Source organism: Theropithecus gelada, chromosome 3, assembly GCF_003255815.1.
Source record: "Theropithecus gelada isolate Dixy chromosome 3, Tgel_1.0, whole genome shotgun sequence".
Lineage (NCBI taxonomy): Eukaryota > Metazoa > Chordata > Mammalia > Primates > Cercopithecidae > Theropithecus > Theropithecus gelada.
Genome location: NC_037670.1, coordinates 17,000,977 through 17,017,674, shown reverse-complemented (window position 1 = coordinate 17,017,674; position 16,698 = coordinate 17,000,977). Strand labels below are relative to the sequence as shown.

At 61.0% G+C, this 16,698-nt stretch overlaps 2 protein-coding genes across 5 annotated transcripts in view; one reads left to right on the top strand and one right to left on the bottom strand.

The window, feature by feature from the left end:
* COL6A2 (collagen type VI alpha 2 chain) overlaps positions 1–5,374 on the top strand; it is a 34,399-nt gene extending 29,025 nt beyond the window's left edge. The window contains exon 28 of one of the 3 annotated variants that reach the window (XM_025380627.1): positions 4,478–5,374. In XM_025380627.1, the coding sequence (XP_025236412.1) occupies positions 4,478–5,076 (599 nt within the window). In that variant the 3' untranslated portion in view covers positions 5,077–5,374. Of the gene's footprint in view, positions 1–1,457; positions 2,364–4,477 lie in introns of those variants that run through there. The other 2 variants (XM_025380629.1, XM_025380628.1) reach the window with 2 other exon arrangements.
* Positions 5,375–9,191: 3,817 nt separating this feature from the next.
* The window catches only part of FTCD (formimidoyltransferase cyclodeaminase), a 15,205-nt gene continuing 7,698 nt past the window's right edge, over positions 9,192–16,698 (bottom strand). Inside the window, exons 8-14 of one of the 2 annotated variants that reach the window (XM_025380630.1) lie at positions 14,357–14,418; positions 13,910–14,039; positions 13,531–13,692; positions 11,614–11,657; positions 10,921–11,059; positions 9,651–9,746; positions 9,192–9,487 (exon numbers count right to left, since the gene is read on the bottom strand). In XM_025380630.1, the coding sequence (XP_025236415.1) occupies positions 9,401–9,487; positions 9,651–9,746; positions 10,921–11,059; positions 11,614–11,657; positions 13,531–13,692; positions 13,910–14,039; positions 14,357–14,418 (720 nt within the window). In that variant the 3' untranslated portion in view covers positions 9,192–9,400. The remainder of the gene's footprint in view (positions 9,488–9,650; positions 9,747–10,920; positions 11,060–11,613; positions 11,658–13,530; positions 13,693–13,909; positions 14,040–14,356; positions 14,419–16,698) is intronic. The other variant, XM_025380631.1, reaches the window with a different exon arrangement.

Sequence of the window (16,698 nt, the reverse complement as noted above, 5' to 3'; positions counted from 1 at the left end):
CCCTTCAGCAGGTGGGCAGCCTCTGGTCCCACAACACAGTGGGCTGTGCCTCTGCTGCCGAGGTGTGGGCGTCCCCTCTCAGGGTCTGCCAGGGCCTGCACCAGCACCAGGGGCAGCTGGACCCTGAGGGCAGGAACCAGACCTTGGCCCCTCCACCCAGCCCTTCGTCCCTGATGGGGCAGGGAAGTCTCAGGACCCCATGATGGGCGACACAGCAATGTTCACTGTGGGCGCTTTGCTCTCTACCAGATGGAGGCCTTCCCCTCCCCTCCACCCTGGGGTCCAGCGTGAGTGGGCGCTACGGCCTCCCCTCCACTCTGGGGTCCAGTGTGAGTGGGCGCTGCGGCCTCACCTCCACCCCGGGTTCTCTCGTGAGTGGGCGCTGCGTCTTGTCAGGGCCTTTCTCTGCGTCTGTGGATGTCACATGACCTTTCGTCTTTAGCCTGCCATTGTGACTGGGAGTGAGCCCGTTGAGCCTCATTGAATTTCCGATGCTGAGCCAGCCTTGCACGCTTGGGATGAACCCACCTGGCCGTGGTGTGTGGCTCTGTTTACGCGTGTGGGCCCTGATTTGCTGATGCCTGCCTGAGGGTTTGTGCTCATCAGGGATATTGGCCTGCACTTTTCCTTTCTTATGATGTCTCTGGTTCTGGCCTCAGGGTGATGTGGGCCTCGTAGGGCCAAGACGGTGACGTGGGGTAAGCCAGTTCTCCCTCCTGGGAGTGGGTCACTCAGGCCACCAGAGCACCACAGGGAAGGCAGCCAGGGAGGACACGGGGGCCCTTGAAGCTCTGGCCTCCTCTGAGGCCTCCAGGACCTGACAGTGACTGGGAGCAGCCCCCCAGAACCCTCCCCTCCTCTCGGCTCCCTGACACCCTGTCCATGACACTCAGAGCTCATCCTCCTTTCAAGCTGTTTGCAATTTCAAACAGAACTCGGCCTTGTGGCTCCAGGAGATACAGCAGGGACAGTGTTAAATCAGCCTTCACCAGCCCACACGGCCAGGCATCCTCCTCGGCTCTCCTGGGCACTGGGTGGACGCCACTGGCTGTGGCCTGGCCCTGGCCTTCTCCACACAGCCCTGTCCACCCTCAAGCCCAGCCACCCTGGGCCTGCACCAGGCCTCTGGAGGTCTCAGTTGCGTGGGGACCAGAGGGTGCCGGAGAAACAAACCGGACGCAGCTGACGGCAGCCAGGGCAGAGCCCACTCAGCAATAAGAGCTGCATGGGGGCCGCAGCGTAACCTGAGCTCCACTCGGTGGAAAGAAAAGGCAGAGGCCAGGTCTGCTCAGGGGAAGACAGTTCTGGGTGTAGAGGACACATCCCAGAGAGGCTGAGGAAGGGGTTGCCACTGCAAGCTTTCCTAGGCAGGCTCTTGAAGGGTGGCTGGGGTCTCCCTGGCAGCGGGGCCGGCGGCACTGGAAGCCCTGCTGGAGTTTGGCACGTCTCTGACGCAGGTTTGGACGGAGCTGTTTTGTGCTGAAAGGTTTTCTCGGGGTCCGTGGTGTCCCCCAGAGGTGCTGCTGTGTGGGTCTCCTCTCCTAGCTCCCTGCCAGCTCCCCGTCCCCGTGCTCACCGCCCCCACGCCTCCTGCCAAGGCTGAGCCACACACCACTCCACTTGCATCTCCACCAACTTGCCAGCCCAAGTGCCTCTCTTCACTCTGGCCTCGCCGAGCGGCCGCCCGAGGAGGAGCTTTAGGCCCACACCCGCCACAGGCCTTAAAGTCTTCTCTGGACGCTCCCTTGCAGATGCACCGTGGCCTGGCGGCGAGTCCCCGGTCACCTTCCTCCGCACGGAAGAGGGGCCGGACGCCACCTTCCCCAGGACCATCCCCCTGATCCAACAGTTGCTAAACGCCACGGAGCTCACGCAGGACCCGGCCGCCTACTCCCAGCTGGTGGCCGTGCTGGTCTACACCGCCGAGCGGGCCAAGTTCGCCACCGGGGTAGAGCGGCAGGACTGGATGGAGCTGTTCATTGACACCTTTAAGCTGGTTCACAGGGACATCGTGGGCGACCCCGAGACCGCGTTGGCCCTCTGCTGAAACCGGGGCACCCGCCCAGCTGGGCCAGCCCCTCCCTGCCATGCTCACTTCCCAGGGCTGCCCCTGCAGGCTGACTCTCAGTGGAGGCCAGAGGTCTGGGATCGGGGTCAGCGGGGCCACAGTCCCTCCAGGGGCTCCAGGGCAGCTTCCGGCCTCTTCCCACCCTGGTGGCTGCCATGTCCCTTGCTGTGGCTGCATCTTCCGCTCTCTCCTCCGTCTTCCTGTAGCCGCTCTATTTATAGGGACACCAGCCATTGAACTTAAGGCCCACCCCAAGTCCAGAATGACCTCCTCACAAGACCCTTAACTCAGTCCCGTCTGCAGAGTCCTTCTTTGCCACTTCAGGTCACCCTCGCAGGCTCCCGTGCTGGGGCGTGGAAGTCTTTGGAGGCCCTTACTTAGTGGCCCAGCTGGGCTGCTGTGCATCTGGGATGTGGCTGAGGGAGGGTACAGCCCACGCGCTGGAGAATGTCTCCCCTACCAGGTTCCAGTGGAGCCTCAGAACAGGCCCCAAGGCTGCTAAGCCTTGCTGGGTGTGGGCACTAATCCCGTGCACCGTGACTCGTGGGCGCTCATGGCCCACCTTGTGGTGGGTGAAGGCTTTGGGTTGGGCAGCAGATAGTCCTGGGGGAACCTGGCGGTCCTGGCACCATGACCTATCTGGGCCAGTGTCATGCCCATTGGGGCAAATGGACACAGCTGCCTGCCAGCAGCTCCGGTCCTGGGGTGTCTGCACCCTTCCAGCCCATCCTCTGGGTCCCCAGAAGCAGTCGGGGGAGCATCCACCAGGCATGACCTCTGCTGTCCTCGGAGGACTGAGCAGAGAACCCCGGGGGCCACGATCCATAGGGCACAGCCCCCACAGCGAGCTCAGACCCTGACGTTCTGAGGCTTCATCCAGGCTGGGCTCCTGCTGGGCAGGGCTGTGACCATTTCTCATGGGGCCAGGTTCTCGTCCCCACACCCGCTGCACAGGGCAGGCCAGGCTGGGCTTCCCACTGGGGGGATGAAGGATCCCCCACAGGAGGAGAGCAGAGTCCACAGACACCCTGACAGCCTCAGCCTCCCTGTGCCTGGCCGGCCCCCACGGCTTCCCCGTCTCCTCCAGGCCCCACAGACACTGATACATGGAGAGAGACCCCCAACACCAGCTTCCCCCTGCATGTCTGTCTCCGTGTGTGTGCTGACAGCAGTGACGATATTAGTTTGGAGGGGGTTTGGGAAGCCCAGTGGTACCTGAGAAGTTTCTGGACATTTAAGCCGGTTCCTGGGTGTGGCCTTAATGTGGAGGCTGCCCTTCCTTTCACTGAATAAGCTGCGTCACTCATAAGCTCACTGAGGGAGCCCCGTCTGCCAGCTCGTGTGTGCTCAGACGAGGTCCGTGTCTCAAGCGTTCTATACCGGCTGCCGTGCAGTACGAGGTCACATTGCTGTGTTCAGGGCTTTGCTCACTGCCTGCGGTGCTGGACCTTTGCACCTCCAGGGCCCTCGGCAGCTGAGTTTTGGGTCAGTGTCCTCCGTGTGCATTCCTGGGATCAGGACCCTGCTCCTGAGGGATTCCTGGGGGTTCATGTACCAGCTGTGACAACATCCAGGGGTTGGGCCGAGGAGCAGACACCCTTGGGGAAACTGGCTGTGTCCCTCCCCTCCCCCGTCCCAGGAGCTGAGGTCCTGGCGAGGCCACAGGGCCGGGTCCAAGCATGTGGACTGTCCGTGTCCCGTCCTGTGGTCCCTGACCCCACGTGTGGTGGGTGGCCTGGGCTGTGGCTAGGCCCCCAAGCTGTCCAGGATGCCCAGGGCTGGTGACCACCCAGGCAGGTGGGGGCCCCTCTTGGTAACAGGAGTCAGGGCAGAGCCCACCTGGGCGGCCGCAGAAGGTCTGGCTGCCCCTGTATCCACTGCCCCCCACCATGGCCAATCAGAAGGGTCAGGGGCTCCTGGTCTTTCTGGGAGGGACGTGGCCCGGCCAGCTCTAGGGGTTCTGAGCAGCTCTAGGACCCAGCCAGCGAGGGCTCAGGCTGGGGGTGTCAGGGCCGGGGTCCTCCTGAAGTCCCTCCCACACCACACAGATAGTGGCCTTTTTGTGGGCAGCAAATTCTTGAGCCACAAAAAGATGCAGATACAGGCCGCCACCAGGAGGGCAGCCCGGGTGGGGATGGCACTCAGCAGGCAGACAGGGCCTGGGGCCTGCGTCAGGGTCTCAGGCTTGGGAGCACCAGAAGAGACAGTGGCTCCCGCCAGTACCAACTCAAAGGGGCTTGGGCTGAGGACCCACAGCCAGGGCTGCCCTGCAGAAATGCCCCCGCAGAGCCCAGCGGTCTGTGGGGTCAGCAGGTGGGGTGCGAGTGGAGGGGCGCAGGTGTGGGGCTGGCGCCTGCCCGGTCCTGCCAGCCTCCCCTCCGCCCAGCCCGCACCCGCGTCTCCCCGCAGAGCTGTCCGTGGCACAGTGCACGCAGCGGCCCGTGGACATCGTCTTCCTACTGGACGGCTCCGAGCGGCTGGGTGAGCAGAACTTCCACAAGGCCCGGCGCTTCGTGGAGCAGGTGGCACGGCGGCTGACGCTGGCCCGGCGGGACGACGACCCCCTCAACGCGCGCGTGGCGCTGCTGCAGTTCGGCGGCCCTGGCGAGCAGCAGGTGGCCTTCCCGCTGAGCCACAACCTCACAGCCATCCACGAGGCGCTGGAGGCCGCACAATACCTGAACTCCTTCTCGCACGTGGGCGCAGGCGTGGTGCACGCCATCAACGCCATCGTGCGCAATGCGCGTGGTGGGGCCCGGAGGAACGCGGAGCTGTCCTTCGTGTTCCTCACCGACGGCGTCACGGGCAACGACAGCCTGCACGAGTCCGCGCACTCCATGCGCAAGCAGAACGTGGTGCCCACCGTGGTGGCCGTGGGCAGCGACGTGGACATGGATGTGCTCACCACGCTCAGCTTGGGCGACCGCGCCGCCGTGTTCCGCGAGAAGGACTACGACAGCCTGGCGCAACCCGGCTTCTTCGACCGCTTCATCCGCTGGATCTGCTAGCGCCGCGACCCGGCCCCGCAGTCGAGGGTCGTGAGCCCACCCCGTCCATGGTGCTAAGCGGGCCCGGGTCCCGCACGGCCAGCACTGCTGCTCACTCGGACGCCCCGGGCCCGCACCCCTCCAGCTCCTCCCACGGGATCCCCGTAGCCCCAGACCCCACCCAGCCCCAGGTCTCCCCAGGCCCCAGGCCCTCGGCAGGCTGCCTGGCCTCCCTCCCCCTGCAGCCCTCCCAGGCTCCTGACCTGCCTGGCCCCTGAGCTCAGGAGCAAGCCCTGACCCAATAAAGGCTTTGAACCCACTGCGTGCCCGCTTGCCAGCATCTGTGCTCAGGAGAGACCCCAAAGCTGTCTTGTGGTCAGGAGGAAAACACTGCAGCTGTCACTTGCCCACCAGGATCAATGGCTCCCCCTGGCCCAGCCCTGCCCTCCTAGGACATCACCTGCAGGCACTGGCTGACCCCACCTGTGCAGACCCCACGGGCTTGATCAGCAAACTCTTCCTCCAGCCCCAGCCAGGTCCAAAGTGCTCTAAGAAGTGTCACGATGGCTGTGAGGGTCTTCTGTGGGTGGACGCATGATTGACACTAGATGGGGAGAGACAGCAGGTTCTGAGCTTGTTTTGTTCATTGGGGCAATCTCGGTGAGTTTTTGCTGTTCAGACCCCCAGGGTCCTTCAGGCTTAGCTTGGGAGCCCCACGGTGAACCACAGGCTCCATGGGCAGGCGCTGGCCTGGCAGGAGTGGGCTTGGCGGCCATCACGGGGCACCACAGACACAGCTTGAACAACTACCATTATCAGCCACAGCTCTGGAGGTGTCAGCCAGGCCAAGCTCCCTCTGGAGGCCTAGAGAAGGGTCTGCCCCAGTCTCTCCCCAGCATCCCGGGGTTCCTGAGCTCCTAGATAAGGGCACAAGTCACCACACTGGACTAGGGCTCAGCCTGCTCTAGAATGACCTCACCCAAGTCACACTGCACCAGGGCTCAGCCTGCTCTAAGGTGAGCTCACCTGAGTCCCACTGGACTAGGGCTCAGCCTACTCTAAGATGAGTTCACCTGAGTCACACTGGAGCAGGCTCAGCCTATTCTAAGATGAGCTCACCCGAGTCACACTGGACCAGGGCTCAGCCTGCTCTAAGATGACCTCACTGGAGTCACAGTGGACTGGGGCTCAGCCTTTTCTAAGCTAAGCTCACCCCAGTAACACTGGACCAGGGCTCAGCCTGTTCTAAGATAAGCTCACCCCAGTAACACTGGACCAGGGCTCAGCCTGTTCTAAGAGGAGCTCACCCGAGTCACACTGGACCAGGGCTCAGCCTGCTCTAAGATGACCTCACTGGAGTCACAGTGGACTGGGGCTCAGCCTTTTCTAAGCTAAGCTCACCCCAGTAACACTGGACCAGGGCTCAGCCTGTTCTAAGATAAGCTCACCCCAGTAACACTGGACCAGGGCTCAGCCTGTTCTAAGAGGAGCTCACCCGAGTCACACTGGACCAGGGCTCAGCCTGCTCTAAGATGACCTCACTTGAGTCACAGTGGACCAGGGCTCAGTCTGTTCTAAGCTAAGCTCACCCCAGTAACACTGGACCAGGGCTCAGCCTGCTCTAAAATGAGCTCACCCAAGTCACACTGGACCAAGGCTCAGCCCATTCTAGTATGAGCTCACTTGAGTCACACTGGACCAGGGCTCAGCCTATTCTAGGATAAGCTCACCTGAGTCACACTGGACCAGGGCTCAGCCTATTCTAGGATAAGCTCACCCGAGTCACACTGGACCAGGCTCAGCCTATTCTAGGATAAGCTCACCCAAGTCACACGGGACCAGGCTCAGCCTATTCTAGGATAAGCTCACCTGAGTCACACGGGACCAAGCTCAGCCTATTCTAGGATAAGCTCACCTGAGTCACACGGGACCAGGCTCAGCCTATTCTAGGATAAGCTCACCTGAGTCACACTGGACCAGGCTCAGCCTGTTCCAGGATGAGCTCACCCGAGTCACACTGGACCAGGCTCAGCCTGTTCCAAGATGAGCTTACCCGAGTCACACTGGACCAGGCTCAGCCTGTTCCAAGATGAGCTCACCTGAGTCACACTGGACCAGGCTCAGCCTATTCTAGGATAAGCTCACCCGAGTCACACTGGACCAGGGCTCAGCCTGCTCTGGGATGATCTCACCTGAGCTCACTGAATCTGCAAGGACCCCATTTCCAAACAAGGTCACATCCAGAGGTCTGGGGTTAGGGTTAGGGTTAGGGTTAGGAGTCAACATGTGAAACTGGGGGAATGCAGTTCACTCCAGATAGCCCAAAACTTTGTTGTTCTTTGAGAAGACTCACTCTTTTCTTCATACTCCACCTCTCCGTCATCTGACCACACAGCCTATAGCTCCAGGACAGGACATCAGTTATTTTCTCTTCCTCTCCTCTTCCCATCCCACAAAAATCTATTCAAATGCCTGCAACAGACGCAGAAGAGGCCTGCCTGTTTCGCTAAGCCCCTGTGCCCTGAGTGTCAGTCCTCGGATCTCTGTGCTCTGGGTGAACATTGCAGGTCCCTCAGGCGGAGGGAGGCAGAGGCCTCTGCAGGTGCACAAGCTCTGCCCACAGGAGCCACCCAGGGCCTCTGCAGGGAGAGGATGTTCCCCTCCTTGGTGCCAGCTCCTGTGTATGCAGCCTTGGACCCTGCAGGGCAGGAACGTCAGTCCCACTAGAAAGGACTTCCAGCTACCCACAGGCTCCACCCCACAGCTCCACCCAGCAACTGCCCCTCACCACTGACCCTTCACCAATTATACCACACCAGCATCCCCCACCAGCGTCCCTCACAAATGTCCCCTCACCAACCCAACACCAATGCCCCCACACCAATGCCCCCTCACCAATGTCCCCACATAAATGTCCCCTCACCAACATCCCCTCACCAATGCCCCCTCACATCCCAACACCAATGTCCCCTCACCAATGTCCCTTCACCAGCCCAACACCAATATCCCCTCACAACTGTCCCCTCACCAGCCCACCACTGTCTCACCAATGTCCCACCTATGTCCCCTCACCAGCCCAACACTAATATCCCCTCACAAATGTCTCCTTACCAATGTCCTCACCAATGTCCCTTCACCAGCCCAACACCAATATCCCCTCACAAATGTCCCCTCACCAGCCCAACACCAATATCCCCTCACCAATGTCCCCTCACCAGCCCAACACCAGTGTCCCCTCCCAGTGTCCCCTCCCTGGCGCCCCCTGCCTGCCGGATGTGTAGGAACTTTTCATGCTGCGTGATGGTGACCCTGTGCCCACACACACCTTGGGTGTTTTTCTCCCTGTAGGATTCTTGTCGTTTGTCTTGGGTGACATCTTTTTCCAGGAACAAGTGTGTTCTATTTTCAGAATGGGAAATCTCTCCAATAAGGCATTTGAGTTTTCTGCCTCACTCAAGGACATAGTAATCTTTTTAATATCCTGCATTGCTGTCTAACAAATACATTCATACTTTGTCTATCACATGGAATAGTCCATCTGGAAGTAATTTGAGGGTATAGTGATTTTTAAAATTATTTTTTAACGAATAACTTCTCTGGAGGCAGGAGGCTGGCCCGGCAGGAGCTGAGGCAGGGAGGAAAAGTCCCGCAGGGAGCTGAGGCAGGGAGGAAAGTCCCGCAGGGAGCTGAGGCAGGGAGGAAAGTCCCCCAGGGAGCTGCCGGTTGAAGGGTGGACGGGAACTGAGGACGGGGCCAGTACCGTGCTCCGTGGGACTGTCCGGACCCGCTGGCAGCTGCACCTGGGAAGCGAGGCTCTCCTTCCAGCGTCGAAAGTCCTGCCGTCCCCAGGGTTTCTGTCCCATGCACAACCAGGGCCCCTTTCCCTCAGATGAGGGGCCTCGCGGCCCAGGGACCTGCACTGAACCCCAGGTGCTCCAAATACCTGTGACCCTGCCCACTGTGGGCTGCACTCGGCTTCTGGGGACCCTGGTGCTGAGGTCTGTCTCCTCACACTGCAGCCCCATTCCCTCCAACCCCAGCTCCCGTGGCCCACTGACCATGTGTCCTGCTCCTGCCCCAAGACCCGCAGCTCAGCTTTCAGCCCTGCCCCCAAAACCGCACACACACAACACAGGTTTGGTGCTAAGACTTTACTGGAGGTCACATGGGACTAAGGGGTCTCCTGTTCCTACCAGCACCTCCATTCCTGGGAGATGCCCCCCTGCCCACCCACCTATCCTCCGGGCCCCACACGAACAAACTGTGTCCCGACCCAGGTCACAGCTCTGCCCTCTGGGGATGGGCGAGGGAGGGGCCACAGAGCCCGGAGAGGCCTCCGGCACCATCACTCCTGCCGGGTCTCCAGGCAGTCCAGCACCAGTGCAGCCTGGGTCTTGGCTTCCTGCAGGAGGCTGGAGATGCGATGGTGGATCTGACAGACACACAGGGGAAGAGGGCCCAGGAGTTCCAGTCTCAGCCTGGCTTGCTAGGCAGCAGGCTCCCACCCTCGCTGCCCATGGACAGTCACAATCACCCTGACGCTGCGAATCCAGGCCCCACGTGGGGTCCGGGCACCACACCTGCCTCCTGCTCACCTGGTCCTTAAATGCCTCGTCTGTGATGTCCCTCAGGTTGATGAGCACGTTGAAATACGCGCCAAACACACCCGTCTCCAGGGCTTTGGCCGCCACCTGCAAGGACCCCAGGGAGCCCCTCCATGGATCAAGTCTGAGCAAACTGCTCAGACTGTCTCTGCCTGAGGGGCTCCTCCTCACTACAAGGAGCCCAGTGCAGCCCCCACTCTCACCCCACAGAGGGAGGCGCCTCCGGGGCGACAAGCTCAGCTCCTGGTTTCTTCCACCACTGAGCTTAGAAAACGAAACTTCCTCTTATCCAAGCAGGGCTCAGCCCCGCAGGAGGCCGGGGAGCAGCCGTGCTGGAGGCTGTCCGCCACTCTAGGAGCAGGGACCACAGTTCTAGAGGCAAAGTCATCCCCTGGAGGGCCCCCGGAGGCAGCTTCAGGCTAACTGCCCTGGGCCACTTCCCAGGGATTGAGGGGACACTTCTCTGGGACCAGACGCTGGAAACTGGTGTCTTTCCTGTAAAGACCCCGAAGACCATGAGGTCTTAGGGCAGCTGCAGAAAGTGCCGAGCCCATGAGATAGATGTTCCTTGTCCGGGAGCCTCTGCCCGGCTGCGGCCCGTCAGTGTGTTGCATCTACTTCCAGGAGCTGCCTTGCGTGCTTTCTTGTGTTTTGTTTGTTGTTGTTGACACAGGGTCTCGCTCTGTCACCGAGGCTGGAGTGCAGTGGTGTGATCACAGCTCACTGCAGCCTCGACCTCCTGTGCTCAAGCAATTCTCCTGCCTCAGCCTCCCAAGTAACTGCGACCACAGGCACCACCGCGCCCGGCTCATACTTGTCTATTGTACACACATACCCCACTATGCTGCCCAGGCTGGTCTCAACCTCCTCTACTCAAGTGATCCTCCCGCCTCAGCCTCCCAAAGTGCTGGGACCACAGGCGTGAGCCGTTGTGCCTGGCCTGATGTAGGTGTTTTCTAGAACAAGAGGGTGGGTGGTACAGCGGTCCCTGGGGGAGGTGGAGCACTGTATACAGTGGTCAGGATGGGCTCTGCAGACACATTTAGGTCTCTGCCTGTCTGTGGTGCGACCGTGGGCGAGATCTTAGAAGGCAGTGGATACCCCGGCCCTGCTGGAGGAGGCCAAAGCCCCGGGAACTGCCCATGAAGTGAGATGTCCCCGCCTGGCTCGGCCAGCAAACCACCGTACTCTCCAGCCACTGAGCCCCAACAGCTGCTTCCTGCTCTGCAGCAGCCCTGGGGTCCCCCAGGCACGCCCCTACCTGGAGGTCTGACCGGCAGGCCAGGTTCCCACACCGGGCCAGTTCCTGCAGCGCCGGCCATAACGAGGCCACCGTCTCCGCCAGCGTCAGCGGCACAGAGACTGCCCGCCTCAGCCCCTCCTGCAGGGCTGCCGTGCGCCTGGAAGGAGCAAGAGGAGAGCCTGGGCACAGGGGCACACACGGGCAGGCAGTAGTCACACTGCACCCCAACGGGGCTGAGCAGGCGCAGAAGCGGTGAACGGGAAGTCACTCCCAAACACCCAGCACGCCCAGGCCAACCGCGCCCCGTCACGGCGCCCAGGTACCCAGCACGCCCAGGCCGACCGCGCCCCGTCACGGCGCCCAGGTACCCAGCACGCCCAGGCCGACCGCGCCACGTCACGGCGCCCAGGTACCCAGCATGCCCAGGCCGACCGCGCCCCGTCACGGCGCCCAGGTACCCAGGTACCCAGCACGCCCAGGCCGACCACGCCCCGTCACGGCGCCCAGGTACCCAGCATGCCCAGGCCGACCACGCCCCGTCACAGCGCCCAGGTACCCAGCACGCCCAGGCCGACCGCGCCCCGTCACAGCGCCCAGGTACCCAGCACGCCCAGGCCGACCGCGCCCGTCACAGCGCCCAGGTACCCAGGATCCTGACTGCCAACTCCCCCGACACAGAGGCCCCCAGTGCGGCTAGCCCTCCAGGCTCACCTGTCCTTTTCCTCAGGTGTGTTCTTGGGCAGCCTCATTGCTTCCTGCCAGAGAGAGACAGAACCATGGGGTGACGGGCCGTTGGGGTAGCAGCCATGCCCTCTGAGCTCCCGCCAGGGGCCGTAGCAAGGACCGTGTCCCAGGTAGGGACAAGTTCTCTGGGAACCAAGCTTCTGCTAGGTCAGTGGTTTACAGCCCTTGGCATCAGGCCTGGTGGAATGGGGTGGGGCGTGGTCAGGGGCACACAGCAGATGGTCAGAGCCCGGGGATGTGAGGAGGGGCAGGTAGTTTCCTCAGGGCCCTTATTCTCAGATAAGGAGCCTGAGGGCCCAGGAGGTCCCCTGAGCCCTTAGAACCTGTAAGGCAGGAGTGGCTCTGGCCTGCGTCTCCCACACAAGCAGCTGCACCGCCCTCAAGCCTGGGCATAAGAGGCCCAGACTTTGCAGGACTAAGAGCAAACCACAAAGCCCCTCGCGTCCCTGCCTTGGCCACAGGCACTGGCCTTTCCTAGGTGCTCACACGTGTGGCATCACCCAAAGGCACTCGGCTCCTCAGACCCACCCCGTGTGGGCGAGCATGGCTGGGGCCACACACCAACCGCCTAGGGTGAGACGGAGCACGGGGACCCACCAAGCCCTGCTCACATCCACTGGGCCAGAGCCCCAGCCGAGGGGTGATCAGTGGGGAATGTGCTCCCTTCATCTTGGAAGATTCAGCCAAATCTCCACCAGAAAGTCATCATCAATGGCCCCTACCCTCGGCCACAGCTGGGAGAAAATGCTCCCTGGGCCCTGGCCAGAGCTGGATCCTATGGCCTTTCCAACAGTGGCCATCGAGGAACAGAAATGCCCAGGGTCTCCCTGACTGGCTGGGGCGTTATCTGGACCAGACCTCCTGGCTGCAGCCCCTCTCCCGGGCTGTCCTCTGCACGAGGGTCTGTGGCCCCTCTCCCGGGCTGTCCTCTGCATGAGGGTCTGCGACAGTTGCAGGCGGAGCAGGGACAGCCATCCCCACGCTGTGACTCGTACTACGAACACCCTCTCACAGCCAGACCTTGCAGTGTGCACGGTCTTCCTGGGCAGATCTCAGCCAAGCGTGTGCTTCACGTGGCCACATCTGTGTCCAGCCGAGGCCTGCCCACCTGGTCAGTTTTGTTTTCTGTGATTTCTCGTGAGGCTTTGTTGTGTTGGTGATGGGGAAACACAGCTTTCTATTCCTCTGGAAATTACTTATGTATTTAGTGCAAAGTAAGGATATCTCCTTATATTTTTCAAAAGTCTACCTTCGCATTGCTCACAAGGAGCATAAACCAATCCGGCGCTCCCCACATGCTGGAGTGACCACTGGTGCCTGGTGCGGTCTCACCGTCCCCACTCATGTTTCTCTAAACCACACGTCTTATATGTACGTTTCTTTCCTGCCTCTTGATTACATTTTCATTTATGTATTTTCCTCTCTACTTGGTTTTTATTCAATTATTCATCTTATTTTAAACTTCTAAATTTAAAGTTGTTCCTGCATTTTGTATATATTTACTTTAGAGACAGGGTCTCATTCTGTTGCCCAGGCTAGAGTGCGGTGCTGCAATCACGGCTCACTGCAGCCCCAACTCCTGGCCTCAAGCCACCCCCCATCTAAGCCTCCAGAGTAGCTGGGACCACAGGCACCAGCCACCACGCCTGGCTTTTTCCGGCGGGGGGGGGGTAGGGGGTAGATACAAACCCTCAAACCCTGCTGGGACCATGCACTTGCCGGGTGAAGGCGGTGCTGGGGGTCAAGGCCCAGACAGCGGCCAGTGGTGACCCCCTCAGGCCACTCCTGGTCCCCAGCCGGAGGCTGACCCGCTTCTCACCCAGGCCCCAGCTGGGGGTTCGCTGTCGGAGGGGCCCGGGGTGCCCTGCTGCGGCTGCCACTCACCAGGTAGGCGGCGAAGGCCTCGGCGTCCGAGTCCACCAGCGCGGTTAGCTTGGCCGAGGCCTCGCGGAAGGGCGGGATCAGGCGCCGCATCGTCGCGTCCAGGGGCTGGAACTGGCGCCGCCCGTAGGTCATGAGGCCCACCATGGAGCCCAGCGCCGCGCCCTGCGAGAGGGGTGGATGTGGGGGTCGCGGGGACCCCAGACAGCCCAGGACCACCCCCAGGAACAGCGAGGGGCCGGGTGCTCCCGGCGGGGGTCCTGCGCCTGGGGGTCCCGCCCGTTTGGTCCCCGCGTCTCCGCCCGGGGCTGCCCCACCGCGCGCTCCCCCCGCCTCCCCTCCCCCTCCTTCCCTCCCCCCTCCTCCCCTCCCCCGAGCTCACCATGGCTGCAGCTGCCGCCGCCACCGAGCCGCCCCCGGGGGCCGCAGAGCGGGCACCCACCTCCCCCACGAAGGCGCGCAGGGACTTGCCGCCCAGGCCTCGCTCAGGCCCGCGCTCAGGGACCAGGTACCTGCAGGGTGGGCGCGGCTCAGCGGGTCCGGCCGGGGTTGGTGGGGGGAGCGCAGTCCTCCCCAGGCGGCCCCAGGCCCCACGCCCACCCGCACCCACGGAGAGGTGACCACTCGGGAGAGAACCAGCGGGGACCCGGCCGGGGTCTCTGTGCCCCCCTCACCCCCCACACCCCGGCTTGGCGCAGGCCGAGCAGGTGCCCAAAGGGAGGCGCTGGGAGGATGAGCCGGGTCTCCACGCAGGGACCTCAGCGCCCCGCAAGGCCAGGGAGGCAGAGCCCGGGACGGGTGAGAAGAGGTCGGGAGGGCAGAGGCTCACTCGATGATCCGCTCCTTAGGGCTGAAGGGACACAGGGAGTCCAGGCCCAGCCGACTCACCACCTAGAAAAGCGGCTTGGAGTGGAAACGGCCTCGGCGCGTCTCCACCACCAGGAAAGCCTCGGAACCCGCGAGTCCCACCCTTGCGGCAGCCGCCCCCTGCCCCGAGCACATGGGCGCTTTTGCAGGGAGCAGGGCAGGGGCGTGGCTGGCACCCCTCACCCCCCACACCTCTGCTCCACCAGGAGCCCTGTGGGCCCCGCCCCAGCACGCACTCTGTACAGGATTCTGGAAACAGCCACTCACCCTGAGTTGCCCTTGAGGAAACCGAGGCCCAGAGAAAGGAGTTGCCCCCTGGAGACCCCACAGCAAACTGCTGCTCATCCCTCGCCGCCCCCCCACCACCACTTGCCCCCCCACCACTCGCCCCACTCCACACCACTCGACCCCTCCCACCGCACCACTTGCCCATCGCTGACAGGGGCGGGCAAGATTTTAATTCACCAAGTCTTCACATCTAACAAGTCCTTAAAAGCTGAGGAACAGCCCGAAGTCACCCACACATAAACTTGTATGCCAGAAAAGTGAATTTTACCTAAATTCAAAATAAAGTTGTGACAGTCCCATTTAAGATTAGAATTCACTCTGCGAAACCCATTCAGAACACGTTGGCTATGCGACCCCCACCTCACAGAGAAGAACAGCAGCCGGGTGGGGTGGAGAGCACCTCCCCGTGGCCATAGAACCAGCAAGCCGCAAGGCAAAGCCTCCTTCGGCAGAAAACCCCAGGAATGCAGGGCGTTTTAAAGGCCTGGCTAAGCTAGCAGACAGGACATCACTGGAGACCAGACATGACCAGAAAGGTGAGTCTGGAACAGCCTGCCAGCCTGGAGCTGGGTCCGCCCTGGGGGCAACTGCCCCACTCTGGCAGCCCCTCAAGAGTGGGGGAGGTCTCGGGCCTTCAGAGTGGGGTCGGACTGGAGACCCCTGGAAAGTGACATCCCCAAGGATGAATTAGAAACAGCCACCTGCCAGAGTAAACAGTTGAGGTACTTCCCAGTTCCTGCATTCCCTTTGGATGAAGCAGGAAAAGAAAAAAAAAAAATCTCTTGTGAATTCCTAACCACAAGCCACCCTGACAGGTCTACAGGCCTCACCCGACACCAAATTCACTCTTCTGCGGTTCCAGAGCTCCAAGCCAAAAACTCGGCTTCAGGGGTCCTTTGAGGCAGTGTCCACAAGCGCCAGCACAAAGCCTCTTTGGAGGCAAAAACTTTGAACCCCGGTGACCAAGAACTACCATAGATACAATTCCAAAGAGCATGCACTCGCAATCAAAAATCACACAACACAAAGCAAAGCAGCCTCACCACCAGGAGGCAGCACACAGCCACCGGCACAGCCAGACCTGTGCAGGTCGCAGGCATGGGGTCCTTCGGGTAAAGAAGACAAAACTCCGGCTGGTCACGGCAGCTCACGCCTGTAATCCCAGCACTTTGGGAGGTCAAGGTGGGTGATCACGAGGTCAGGAGTTCAAGACCAGCCTGGCCAAGATGGTGAAACCCCATCTCTACTAAAAGAAAATACAAAAATTAGCTGGGCGCAGTGGCACACGCCTGTAATCCCAGCTACTCCCTCCCAGAGGCTGAGGCAGAGAATTGCTTCAACCCGGGAGGTGGAGGTTGCCAAGAGCCGAGATCGCACCACTGCACTCCAGCCTGGGTGACAGCAAGACTCAGAAGAAGACGACGACTCAGAAGAAGAAGAAGACTCAGAAGAAGACAACTCAGAAGAGGAAGACAAAGAAGAAGAAGAAGGGAAAAAAGGAAGAAGGAGGAAGATGAAGGAGGAAGAAGAAAGAAGGAAGAAGAAAGAAGGAAGAAGAAAGATGGAAGAAGAAAGAAGAAGGAGGAAGAAGGAAGAAGGAAGAAGAAGGAAGAAGAAGGAAGAAGAAAGAGCAAGAAGGAAGGAAGAAGAAAGAAGGAAGAAGAAAGAAGGAAGAAGAAAGAAGGAAGAAGGAAGAAGAAAGAAGAAGGAAGAAGAAGAAAGAAGGAAGAAGAAAAAGAAGAAAGAAGGAAGAAGGAAGAAGAAGAAAGGAGGCCGGGCGCGGTGGCTCAAGCCTGTAATCCCAGCACTTTGGGAGGCCGAGGCGGGTGGATCACGAGGTCAGGAGATTGAGACCATCCTGGCTAACATGGTGAAACCCCGTCTCTACTAAAAATACAAAAAAAAACTAGCCGGGCGCGGTGGCGGGCGCCTGTAGTCCCAGCTACTCGGAGGCTGAGGCGGGAGAATGGCGTGAACCCGGGAGGTGGAGCTTGCAGTGAGCCGAGATCGCGCCAC